The 13,043-nt window shown below is 42.5% G+C and overlaps 1 protein-coding gene across 1 annotated transcript in view; it reads right to left on the bottom strand.

The window, feature by feature from the left end:
• The window catches only part of PKHD1 (polycystic kidney and hepatic disease 1 (autosomal recessive)), a gene marked incomplete at both ends in the record, with an annotated part of 59,734 nt that overhangs the window by 31,146 nt on the left and 15,545 nt on the right, over positions 1-13,043 (bottom strand). Inside the window, 10 exons of the mRNA XM_009579113.1 lie at positions 342-496; positions 3,154-3,292; positions 3,669-3,853; positions 4,888-5,018; positions 5,941-6,083; positions 8,198-8,291; positions 9,041-9,130; positions 9,901-10,176; positions 11,036-11,150; positions 12,002-12,137. Of these exons, the coding sequence (XP_009577408.1) occupies positions 342-496; positions 3,154-3,292; positions 3,669-3,853; positions 4,888-5,018; positions 5,941-6,083; positions 8,198-8,291; positions 9,041-9,130; positions 9,901-10,176; positions 11,036-11,150; positions 12,002-12,137 (1,464 nt within the window). The remainder of the gene's footprint in view (positions 1-341; positions 497-3,153; positions 3,293-3,668; positions 3,854-4,887; positions 5,019-5,940; positions 6,084-8,197; positions 8,292-9,040; positions 9,131-9,900; positions 10,177-11,035; positions 11,151-12,001; positions 12,138-13,043) is intronic.

Below are 13,043 nucleotides of genomic sequence, written 5' to 3'. Positions count from 1 at the left end.
TGCACGGGTCTTGTCATATAAGATGACCAGGAGTATATATGCTGGAGAAATATCAGCATAAAGAAACTTTGGGATGCAAAATCCCAATTCAGGTTCTGATCCAAAGTTCTTTAACATTAAGGCAAATATTTCATAGTGGCTGTGCGCATTTTTGAACAACCCCTTACCTAACATCAACAACTCCTGTCTTGAATGACAACAAATGAAAAGATCTAGCAGCTATCGCAACGGGTATAACCTGCCAGCCTGTACCCTGAGCATTTGAAAGGTTCGATATTATCTCTTCTTCAGTTGGCTTCCTGCAAAGGATATCCAGGACCTGTACTTGCATTTTCTCTTACCTGATATCACTGTATTGGCCAAGTGGATGCGGAAGGTCCCTCCAATAGGTGGAGATGACTTTTGCAGTCTCTGGATGGTGAGGCTGACTCTCACATCCTCCGTGGAGACGTAGAGGTAGCCATACTCCTTAGAGCCTTCCCCAAGCAAAGCACCTCTGTGTGACAGAGCAGGTTCACATGAAGGCATTAGCAGTCAAGATCCCCACTCCTGACACCCCTATGTCACCAGCAGCAGAGGGTCACCTATGGGAACAACACTCTTGAAGGACCTAAGGAGAACACGTTCAGAGCTCAAACAGAATTGACTACACCCAACTCATACTTACATAACACAGGCAATGGACACAACAGAAAACGGTGGAAAAACACCTTTTTTAACTATGATAGAAGAAATAATTCATACAGCACCAAGCACAAGCAAGTCCTGCCCCAGTACTGGTGTTTTTAAAGGACCAACTCAATGCAGCCTGGACAGCAGCTACAACGTCAAAGCAAAAAGCTTTCCTACTTCATCCTGTAGTCTCCTCGAGTCTATCAAAATCTTAACTCTCCTGAAATACGGTGATATTTCGTATTAGAGTTCATCCAAAGCCCAATTTCTAAAACTTAAAATATTTTCTCCCTTGCCACAAAAATTCTCCTTTTTCAAAGGAAAAAGAGACTCTTTGTGGTACCATGATGCCACCGTGTGGTTAAGTGTCTGGATAACAGCTAAAGTCTCTCGGACCTCAGCCGTGGCTTCTGCAGAGCAAATTTCGAGAATACAAAACCAAAGGGACCACTGACCCTTCTCGTCTGATGTACAGCCGGTACCTCAGATTTTAGCTAATATTTCTTTCCTGACCGCAGCAAGTTGCATTAAAGCATAGCACATGCTCAGTTAAGAGAAAGAGCCAGGTTTGTTTTGAAGATATCCAGACAGTGATCAGCCCACCCATTTTTAAAGCATGCGCTGATTTCTGTTTTCAGTCTTCCTGGCTTCAGCATCACACACTGGTTCCTCTCACACCTTCCTCTGCGAGATGCAGAAGCCCACCAGTGTTAAGCACTTTTTTTTTTCCTGGTGAGAGGTACTATGATCAATCCATTTCTTAATCTTCATTTATAAGCTAAACAGATTCAGCTTCTTAAATCTTTCTCTCCTAGGCATTTTCTTCTGCTCCATAATCATGCTCATGGCTTTTTTTTCCCTTTTTTTTTTTTTTTTTTTTTTTCAGTTTTTCTACATCCCTTTGAAAAATGTGCTCGTCAGTGCTGTATGTAGGATTCCAATGCCAGTCTTGTTAAGGCTACACACAAGAGTAAAAATTTCCCCTCTTTCTGTTAGTTACACCTCTGTTTATGCATATTAAGCTTCACAAACATCCCCCTGTATTCTCATCCTTGCCTTTACCATTGGCGGTTCTTGTCAAAATACCACATTTGACACTGGCAATTAAATGTGCTTTTCAAGGAGAGACTTTCACAAGTCAAATCCTTCTACGCTGTGCTGGCTAAGTTGACTTCTACAGAACAGCTAGGTCGGAACTGTGGTTTAACTGTTTTACTGAATGACTTCTTAGGCTTGGGCTTTGCAGGACAGCAGTCTGAACTGCTGATGTGCAGCTATCACGTTGGGAAAACTGAGGTATAAACTGGATTGCGTCAGTCTTTTCCTTCGTGCTGACTTGGACTATGACTCTGAGCACCAACAGGTGATTGATGAATTCACCTAAGCAATGGATTTCACCAAGAAATGCAATGACTTGGCTGCTCTGGGAACCAGACCTAGTTTTCTTCAAATCTTAGCCAACTCTTAAAGGAGAATCTAGCTGTCTTCACAGCACTCAAAACTAATGACATATTGCTTTGCATTTGCTTGAAAAAGGAGAGACCACAAGGTAAGATACCAAATGAAGTTACAACAGGCTGAGGTTCACCTTCTTCAGAAAGGAGGCTTCCTATGGACGCCTGAGCAAGTCACTTTGGGTGAAGTAACTGAGCCAAACTAACAGCTGGCTGCTGCAGAGGAGAAGAGGCTGCATCGTTCCAGCTTCTCCTTTGCCTGGCTCTATTCCCATCAGGTTCTTGCTGACTCAGCTGGATATGAGTCAACTTTTACAGGACTTATTCACTGCCAGTATAGCCCTTTAATGGTGCACTCTCTGAACTGGTCAGCCTATGGCTCTGCCTCCTCTTTCATTGTTGGGACTTCCACAATAGAAACCATCTCCATAAACAAGGACACATAAGATGAACTTCCATTGCCTAACATGGTAATTGGTGTCATTAAAGGTGTTTGGGATCATCTCTGGCTGATCTCCATCCACTGTTCCAGATGGGCTTAGATCTCCTTCTAGTCCTACATCATATCTTGGTGTCCCATGTATATCTTACATACCCCGGGTTAGCTGAAACATCTTAAGCACCTCTGCTTCAGCAATTGAATCCTACTTCTACAATGGAACTTCGATCCCAGAATCAGATACCTTCACTAAGATGGTTACAATATACGTTCAAGATGCTATATGGTGAGCAAAGCTCAAAACACTCATGTGCTGAGAGTGAAATTAAGTATCTTAATTTATAACTGCAGCCCATCTACTGAGTATAGGCATCTGTGCAGGATTCAGTAGTCTAAACAGTCTGAACACGACCCATCCGAATTGCCTAGAGGAGAAGATTCCAATGAAAGCACAGGGATTGCCAAGTTGCAGTCTTATCCTCCACTGCCTCTCATGTCCTGTCTTAGATGGCAACCAGCTCCAGACATGTCAGGGTGAACTGCAAGAGGTATTACAGGGTATTGAGATGATCTACTCACTGTCCCTACCTTAGAGAGAGAAGGGGCAGACTTGCACCACAGCCAGACACCATCCAGGACACATTGTAAGTGGGAGCAGACCCCACCACAGATACTACTTCAACTATCCTCCCACCTGGCCGAGGTGGTTTAGGATCTCTCTGAGAAACTGAAAGAAAAAGAGCACAAGCGTTCATTAGAGCAAGGAGAACAGCTGTCACTATGCCTAGGTTATTTTCATTTCGTAGCTGGAAACATATCTGTTTGGGGGTTTTTTTGTTTGTTTTTGTCTGGGCAAGACCTTTCAAGAGTTACATTTGTAGAAACACATTTTCAAATAAACCAAGAATATTGATATTTGGCAATTCTTTCTTGATTGTTTTCACAAAAAAAAAAGTTCAAGAAAACAAAATTATTTTTGTGCCTGTTGTGAAGTACCCTTCCCCTTTGAAAAAGTTTCAACCAGCCCTATCATTAAAGACTTTAATGAAGTATCCTGGAAAGATGGTAACATTAACAGAAAGGAAAAAAACAGATTCCTTTACCAGTCACAGCTCTGTCTGCGATGATGACTTCATCAAGGTAAAATGATCCAGATGTTTTCTTCTGCAGCATAGGGTTCAGCAAGTCTATCTGATGCACAAACACCGGGGAATTGGCAGGGAGGTCCTGGAGAAGCGTGGAGAGATTCACACACCCCTTCCAGAGGTCAGTGCAGGTAAATGTCCAGCTGGAAAACACCAAGGTTGTGCAAGCTCTCTTTTGCTTTGTGAGGTAGTGGCAATAATCAACTTTTGAGGTGCTTTGTGAAGCTTCCGGGTAACATCAGGTACTGCTGTTATTACTACTGTTCTTTACTCATACAGAAGACACTTGCTCAATGGCTTGTGATCACACTCTACATGTCTCTGTTGGGTTCCCCATAGTGAGAAACAAAGCTTTAGATCTCTGCTTAGGTGTCCCCCTCTGTACCACAAGAGTGGGATGTGGGAATGACTGCTGCTGCTCTATTTTTGGCAAAACACTATGATAGCATCAGTGACCTCAACGGAGGTCAATCCAGAGTTCAGGCCCCTTGGGAATACCAGATGATTGCTCAAGGCTCCCAGCTCTCTCCACCATGTAGTAATTTAATCCCAACCCCTTCTTCCCCTTCCAGGCATGCACACACCCCCCTCACACAACCTTACAGATACCCAAGCTGCCAACTTCCCTTCCTGAAGTTCTTCAGACACTCCTGATTTTTTTTAAGTCTGCCTGTCCCAAGCTTTACATCTAACACCGAATGTTTTCTACCCACGTAATTCTAAGTGAATAAAGAAAATCAAAGACTACACCAATTTTCAAAATTTTGTGTACCAATGATCTCATGAGGTTACTGAGGGAAAAAAAACCACAAAAATCAATGCATCTCTCTGTCTCACTGTAGAAAATCCACTAACTGTTGCCAAAGAAACTGGGAAATTAATGTCCTCAGAAACCTTCTGGTGTGCTTACCAGAGACAGAACAAACTCTCCATCTGTGCATTACTATGGTGAGATAGTGCATATTACAAGAAACATGCAAATTTACTCAGTAAATCCTCAAAAAGAATGGAAGAACGTTCCGGGAATGCCTCTGCAGGTACAGAGCATGTGTCATCTTATCCCAAATAAAAAATCTGAAAACTTGTTCCTATACAAATAAGAACTTCTCCCTGTTTTCCTAGTACACCTTCTTACTATGGAAAGTGTAATCTCTGGAAACTATAAGTGTCTGGATACCTTTTAGAGTTAGTTTCATTGAAATTCCATAGGCAGGTGAGGTTCCTCTTCACTGAACATAAAGAGACATTGGTGTAGGACACAGAGATATGACAGATATTGCTCATATGGCCTTTATGTGCAAAACACACCTGCGAAAATGGGGACAAAAATTTTCACAAATCAAACCATAGGTAATTTATAGGTAATGTCTGTAGAAGATACTATATTCTGTTTCAATCCCAGTTTAACATTAGTTGGGAAACACGTTGTTCAAGGTCAGCAATAAAGCCTACCGCTTAAGGCCAAATTGCCTTGAATAGCACCTATAGAAGACAGCACATGGCATCCAGGTGACCTGTGTGCCACCACATAGCATAAAACTGACCCCTTAGGCTTCAGTGAGGTTTTGGGGCAAAACATAGCTGGGAAGTGCTAATGGGGATTTCAAGTATCTGGGAGGCAGGAAAGGTGACTGGAGGAGTTGGTTTAGGGCACAAGGTTTGGGATGGGTGTCAGGTGGGGAAATAGGTCTGGAAGACGTCTGTGAAGGAGAACTGGAAGGAGTCTAGAAGGACTGCAGGAGGCTTTGGGAACAAGTCTTTCCCTCCTCGCCTCCTTCCTTTCAACCCCCCACTATTTGCCTTCCCCCAGGTGGCAAAGAAACGGTGACAGAGTTGACATTATTCCTATTAAAAGTAGATTAGAAGATGAGCAGAAAAGTGAGCGAGAGTGGACTCCCAGGTAAAAAGAGGTTTTTTTCCTTTTGTCAAGAAGTGGTCATCCCTGCATCTTCCATCTTTTCCCGACAGCATCCCACCTTTTCCTTTCCCTCAGCAAGGGTTGCATTCCCAGGAGCAGCCAGATGCGTTAAACAATATCTACTTCTCAGGGATCTCAAACTATCCACGCACTCAATAAAAGACACTCTGTTCTGTCCACAAGCATAGTCCAAAGACATGATCCTTTGTGGCTTTGGGGGAAGTCTAAGCAGACCAGATGATTTCATGTTGCTGATTAGGCTCTGAGGATTCAGTCCCCAGTGCAACCTACTCATCAATTGCAGCCACTTACATGTGTGTATTCAGTAAGATCATATCTTGGTAGAGTTGATGAGGAAGTTTTCACCAGCTGGCTTGGTCTGTGAATACTGAACCTCCCACAGAAAGGCTCCGTTCTACTGACTATGCGTCCTGTGGTAATGATGTCCTTCATATCTGACAAAGATAAGAAAAGCAAGAGGGCATGAAAATTATTCAGAAGGCACCAGTACGGTCAAGAGACTAACGAAAATACAGTCAAACAGTCCTACTCTTAAGTATTCTCCTGCCCGGATAAATGGTGAACATCTGCAGGGCAATTGTTCCCCAGCTTAAGGGTGCTGAAAGACAGGAGGAGGGATCATTAGATTTCTGTTCTAACCATAAAACCTCATGGCAAATAACACTGTCTTTAGCCGTATAGCATATGTTTGACCAAATCCACCCTTCCTCTCCAGAAAACACTCAGGCAAAGCTGGAAATCGATGTATAAAGCAACAGTGAATCCACCTTTCCCTTTGGGATGTTTGTTCCATTGGTCTATCAACCGCTGCTGCTGAAAAACTGCTAAGATTTCTTTTCTTCCTAGTACATAAAAGACTTTCTTCTGTCACTACATACTGACAATTCACCTTTTCTTCCAGCAAGAGAAATAAAGCCTAAAAAATGAAGTTAACAACAGAGTTGAAAAAAACAAAAGTGTCGAAAGGAGGTAGCTGTGGTTCTTTGCAAAAGTGTTGGACCTGTTGAAATCTTCACTGGAAGAAATTATGAGTGTAGTAATTTAGCTGTGTTCAAGGGGAGATTATGTAAATACAGGGAAGGGAGAGCCACTGAGGGTAATTAAATTAAAAAACATATTACACTCAGGAAATTAGTTGAGCCGAAAATACTTCGTATTTGGAGAGAATCAATGATGAATTGATGATCATCCAGTTTTTACTCTTCCCTAGGCATCTATTTTGGTTTCTGCTGAAGACAGGATACTGCGCAAGACAGAACCTAGGTCTGAATGCGTGTGGCTTTTTTTTTTTTCCTGGCATCCATTCACCACAATTTCACCATTGTTCTGCTGTTTTTTAATGTTATCTACACTTTACAATCATCAATGAAAATTCAAGTTCTCCTTTGTTCTATTTGTTACACATCAATTTTTATTCCCATTGTACTGTTGAACTATCATTGGCTTTTAGCTCAAGTTTTTCTCTTTTTTGTTGGCAGAATCGTAGATTTGGGATGATATTAAGAATGTCCGGTTGCTATTTTCATTTTTCTGTATAAAGCTTCCCTCCCTCCCTAATTAAGGTTAATTAATTACTTTCCTCCACTTGGAGGAACCAATCACAAAATATACATGTTACTGGCTGGGATCTGTTCTCTCTCTCTCCATACTGAATACAAGAATGTGATATGACGTCTCTGGGCAATCATCTACTTTTTGGCATAGGATAAGTATACTATTATTGCAGTCAGATATAGAATGACAGAATGGTTTGGGTTGGAAGGGACCTTTAAAGATCATCTAGTCCAACCCCCTGCAATGAGCAGGGACATCTTCAACTAGATCAGGTTGCTCAGAGCCCCGTCCAACCTGACCTTGAATGTTCCCAGGGATGGGGCATCCACCACCTCTCTGGGCAACCTGTGCCAGTGTTACTGGAGGTACTTTCTACTAGAGTAGCTTTCTGATGTGCACAATACCTTCAATGTTGGAAAACTATTATTGATTTTTTTTTTTTTTTTTTTTTACAAAAGCAGTTGATGTTTTCACCTTGCTTGTCCAGTCGAGTATACAACAGATATTTGCACTGTTTCACTTTCAGTCATCAAGAAACACTGAAAGCAAAGACCTCCAGAGTCAGAATCGGCCGTTTCCACATCCTGAGCTGTAGCTATGGGCTACACCAGATTTGCTTCCCCAGCAGACATATTGAAATATGAATAATTTCACATGCCCTAGAACTTGCATTTTTTGTCTCTATTCTTAACGTTTCCAAAAATAAAAACACATCACTTGCTTTAATAAGTGTGTTGCAATGTGACAGTCATACAACATATTACAGAAAGAATCTCTCATTATTATATTAATCATGTTGGTTTTAATATCAGTTCCATAAAGTCCCCCATCAGAATCCATACAAATAATGAATAGCTGAGAAACATAAATATATGTACTTAAACCTATTAAAAGTGTAAACTTACTATTATTAAAAGTTTAAAGTACATTTATTTCATAAAAGGAAATCAACTCTCACAGTAATTACTGCTTATTTGTCACGGAAGATCACTACCTTCTTTCTCAAAGCCACCACGGAAAAGGATTTTAGCAGAAGTTGGCTTAGTTTCACATCCTATTGAAAGAAGTTCCTCTATTGCTGTTTGCACCTTTAAAAAAAATTAAGAAAGTCAAAAGCAGTCACAGTACAACGGTGTCTGAAACATTTCAGCAGAGAGCTTCAACACCACATCATCACTACACTTTTCATCAACTAGGGACCGGTGGCAAGGCAGCTCTGAACAAGAAGGTAGCCAAATGGTAGAGAATAAATTTCAGCTCAACACAGAGTGCAAACTTCCATGCCCGATACCCTTCAGGGGTGTAAGACATCCTTTAGGTGTCCAGCAACCTCCTCAGAAAGGTGCAGATTTCTTACATGGGCTATACCACAGCCTGGGCATCTGCACACCCCTCCAGGCTCCACCAGCTGTGTTGACTAGATGTCTAATGACTATCACGGAGCTATCACCCAGGGTAGTTTTAATGGTGACCAACTATCGCATCAAGAGACTATGGGATTTTGAAGGAGCCAGATCGGAGCTCCTGTCTGAAGCAAGAGCCATACACTACACATCTGGTCTTAGAGAAGTCCAAAGGTCTGGTATCTGAAGATACCACATACTTCACTGCAGACATGACAGGCCAAGATCAGATGCTCTGATATGTTTAGAATATACCTGGGAGTCAGCCCCCCAAAAAATCCCACTGCAAGGCACTACCAGTAACAAAAATCACCCCTATATCATGTAAAATTTGTCTCAGCTTCTGGGCCAAACACTTAACTGCTGTCAAGTACCAGAGCTCCACCAATTACACCCCAGCGGAGGACTGGCTGTCTGCATTTAACGATGCCTACCTGGTGAGCCGTAGCATTTGTGGGGATCATTCTGCGCAATGTGTTATTCCAGGAGATACTGAAACACCCTGTACCAGACACAGTCAACATCTGGCGAGCAAAGAAGCAAATAAATAGATGAAAACAGGTACAAACTGCATGAGACGCACAGCCTTCAAAACCTGGTATCTTCTACTGAGCAGGATTTTATGGCCAGCATTTTGCCTTTTTAAGCCTCTTTAAATCAAGAGTCCCTTCAGCTACTCTTAAACTGCTCTTGTCCTCCATGGTCTCTCCTGACACAAGCCTTGGTCTCCTGCTCTTAGATTATCGGGAGCACAAGGGATACATGACCTGTGCAGACACGCTGACAGCCACAAATTGTCCCTAAAGCTCCTGTCCTGCAGCTGTGGGCTTTAACCACCAGGAAAAACTTCCCTCATTGCTCAGCGCTTCATAAAGCTGAAAGTTTCTGTCACCTAATTGCAATATAGGTTTGACAGATATCACACACTGAGTGTGCTGCCACTGAGGAGGGGGAAAAAAAAAAACAAACCTATCCCAAACTTGTATTAATTAGCATTAGTTAACAAGGTGAGGCATTAATGAGTGAGATAAAGCCTGAGGGAAGTCAGCATTGCTTACACTTTAGCACGAGCAGATTATCATGCAACCATAGGGTTTACATATACCCACCAATGTGTGTAAAAACCACGAACACCTTCAGTTCATGATGCTATTTCTCATCAACTATCTCAGCAGTTTAAACACAAGGTGGGGACACACTTTCATTTCTAGCACTGACAAGGCCTTTACAATTAGGAATTGCTGCCATCCGTGTCAACTGAATCAGGTCCAGCTCCCAGGGACACAGCACTGACCTGCACTTCTGGAAGATGCAAGGAATGAGCCCGAATTTCGTGTCTCTCGATGTAGTAGTTGTTCACCGTATGGGGATTCAGCCACGTGTTATGTATCTGGACTCCAACTCTCATCCCGTTGCTGGGTGCCTTTCCATGATGCAGTGCTTCCAGGTAGTACCTCGAATCAGCAGTTAGCTCAAATTTCTGGGATTTTGGCTGCCAACGCTCACTCCAGCTCTTCACCCAGTTCTCAGACCACTCCGAATTGCCAGCAGGGAGAGAAGCTATTCTCACCTGTGTCCAGACCAACCAAATCAATCAGTCACAGAGACATTTCTCCAGCCCCAAAAGACACTTTGTCCAATACCACAGCTCCAAAACACCAGACTTGTGCTTATAGCTGATAACGTGTTGATGGTTGACACATTCCTTCCTATCATACAAGAAAAAGGCATCATCTCAAAGAGCTTTGGTTTAGGGTTCAATACCATAAAGAAGATAATTCTTATGGCTGACCCTAGCCCTAATAACAGTTCCCCATGCAACTTTTCATGGATTACTTCAGTTCTACATCTCATGTCTTCCAAATACAAAAGAAAAAACTATGTCTACAGCCTTCTGAGATGTAGTATGTTACCATTAGTAAGACCAGTAATGCTACAGGGTTTTTTTATAGATAAGAAGTCCTTTAAATTTCTTCTAGCCCTGTTCACTTACTAGGCTTACGAATAGCTCAGAGAAATAGCTCACCTTCATTGATAGCATCCTCTCAGCTTTACAAAGGGAATGACCAATGTTTTCATAGGGCAAAATTTCAAAAGGCAAAAAAGAAGGTAAACTGAGGAAGTCAGACAACAAGCCTCCAGGTCCCCTTGCACAGATTGTTAGTGATGGTGATGTGCTGAACTAACAAAAAGGTCTTCTGGAAAAGACATTCAAAGACTCTGGTTGCAAGAGTGAGTTTTTCATCAGCTGAGCGGCTGATAGGGACAATGTAAGAAATCATATATAATCATACCAATTTCACTCTGCAACAGATTCATAATAAGGGCCAATAAGCCAATCCACACTGGGGAAATTCCCACTTGTTATGACCTCAATTAAAACAGTTTCCTATCCTGATTTCATTTTTTTTCTCTGCCAAGAGTAATACCTTATGTTCTGGATCTTGGGACAAACTTAAGTAGAGAGACGCCTGACCATCTGCCTGAATCCAGAAGGTGTAATTGTTGGTCTGAGGAGCCACAAAAAATCCACGAAGCCTGGAGCTAAGCAAAAGCAGAACATCCATAATATACATAAGAGTTATATTAAAACCTCCCCCAGCCCCACACCAGACCTTCACATGTACACTGCGTAACAAGGAAAGACAGTGAGACCAAGTTATAACAAAAACTCAGAGATTTTAGAACTGAAGGAACCTCAGAATGACCCATTTTCACATTAAATGTCGTTTATGTTTTACAGAAGTTTTCAAAAAGGAAAAAAAAAAACGGCTCCATGAAAATAAGTATGGTTTTGTTGTTGGCCACTTTTTTGTGCATTTCTTCTCAAGCAAAGTCTTGGCCCTGAACAGGCAGGAAAAGGCTCAAAATCACACACAAGATCAACTAAGAAAAACAGAGAAGTGATAGAAAGATGAAAACATTCATGCATATCGCACAGCTTTTCAAGGATGTATCTGAAGAGGTAATGGGCACCAACAGGGGTCAGGTATTTTTGCAACTTGGGACAAATCAGTTTATTTCCATTAATTCCACCTGTGCTGCAGCTGCCAACATCAGCTGAGGATCTGGCCCTCCACATCTGGCCAGAGCTCCAGCCCAAGACAGCCTCTAACTGGAGCTCCTTCTACCTCTGCGGCAATTTCTTTTGTGGTATTTCAGCACATCTAGGCCAGGTAGAGCAGAAATACTAAGTGAAAGCAAAATGAGGAAAAATAAAACACTTCACTGCATATTTTGAGCTTCAAAAGGACCTTGGAGCAAAGGGTTTGCTTTGATTTATAGGAGCTATGCAGCAAGGCTCTGCTATAAAGAGCTGTCAGGTGTTATTGCTACACCTTACACTGCTAAAGGTGATTATCATGGCTTCATCTCTTTTTAAGATCACTGAGTACCTGAAGGACTTCTTTGCCCCAGACAGAAATCTTACTGGGGAGCTGGCATTAGGTACAAACTGCCATCTATATCCAGGACCTGCTTCTGTCAGATCAGAGGCGTCATCCCAGACTTCAAAGAGAAGCCCTCTGTTTCCTAGAAAGTTAAAATAAAAGTGTTCTCAGTAGGAGCCAACAAAAATCCCAGAGCACATGCTGGAATCACTGGTGTAAGGAGGCAGGCCAGAACAGAAAATTTTAATAATAAATTGGCTCTGTTTGTGGGTATTTTTTGCAGTCTAAGGCAGAACACTGATCTCACTTTAGGGAATTTGTTCTACCTTGAAATCCTCTACCAGAAAGAACAAAAACCTGCAGAGAGCAGAGCATCCAACCAAACTGACATGTCTGCTCTTGCAGGAAAAGGTACTGAGGTGACCCACAGTCAAAATGAGCCAAGCCTCGTTTTATGCACTATAATTTCCTACTGCAATGTTCCACTCAAGCAGTGTCCCCAGAAGCCTCTGCAGTAGCTCTAGTTCAGCTATCGTTCCTCTCAATATTAACCATGCCTTTTTCCCCTCATTTTCCACAGCCCTACACACCAGGCTGACCTTTCTCCCACCATCACCCATCTGCAAGTGGTGGGCCAAGCTCTTCACCTTGCCTTTCCTTGCTATGAAATCATAGAATGGTTTGGGTTGGAAGGGACCTTTAAAGGCCATCTAGTCCAACCCCCCTGCCATGGACAGGGACATCTTCAACTAGAGCAGGTTGCTCAGAGCCCCATCCAACCTGACCTTGAATGTTCCCAGGGATGGGGCATCTACCACCTCTCTGGGCAACCTGGGCCAGGGTTGCACCACCCGCAGTGTAAAACATTTCTTCCTTATACCTAGTCTGAATCTCCCCTCTTTTAGTTTAAAACCATTCCCCCTTGTCCTGTCACAACAGGCCCTGCTAAACAGCTTGTGCTCATCTTTCGGATAAGCCCCCATTTAAGTAATGAAAGGCCGCAATAAGGTCTCCCCGGAGCCTTCTCTTCTCCAGGCTGAACAACCCC

This window comes from Fulmarus glacialis, unplaced genomic scaffold (genome assembly GCF_000690835.1).
Source record: "Fulmarus glacialis isolate BGI_N327 unplaced genomic scaffold, ASM69083v1 scaffold1656, whole genome shotgun sequence".
Lineage (NCBI taxonomy): Eukaryota > Metazoa > Chordata > Aves > Procellariiformes > Procellariidae > Fulmarus > Fulmarus glacialis.
The sequence above is the reverse complement of the archived record's forward strand: the minus strand, read 5'-3'. Positions and strand labels throughout refer to the sequence as shown.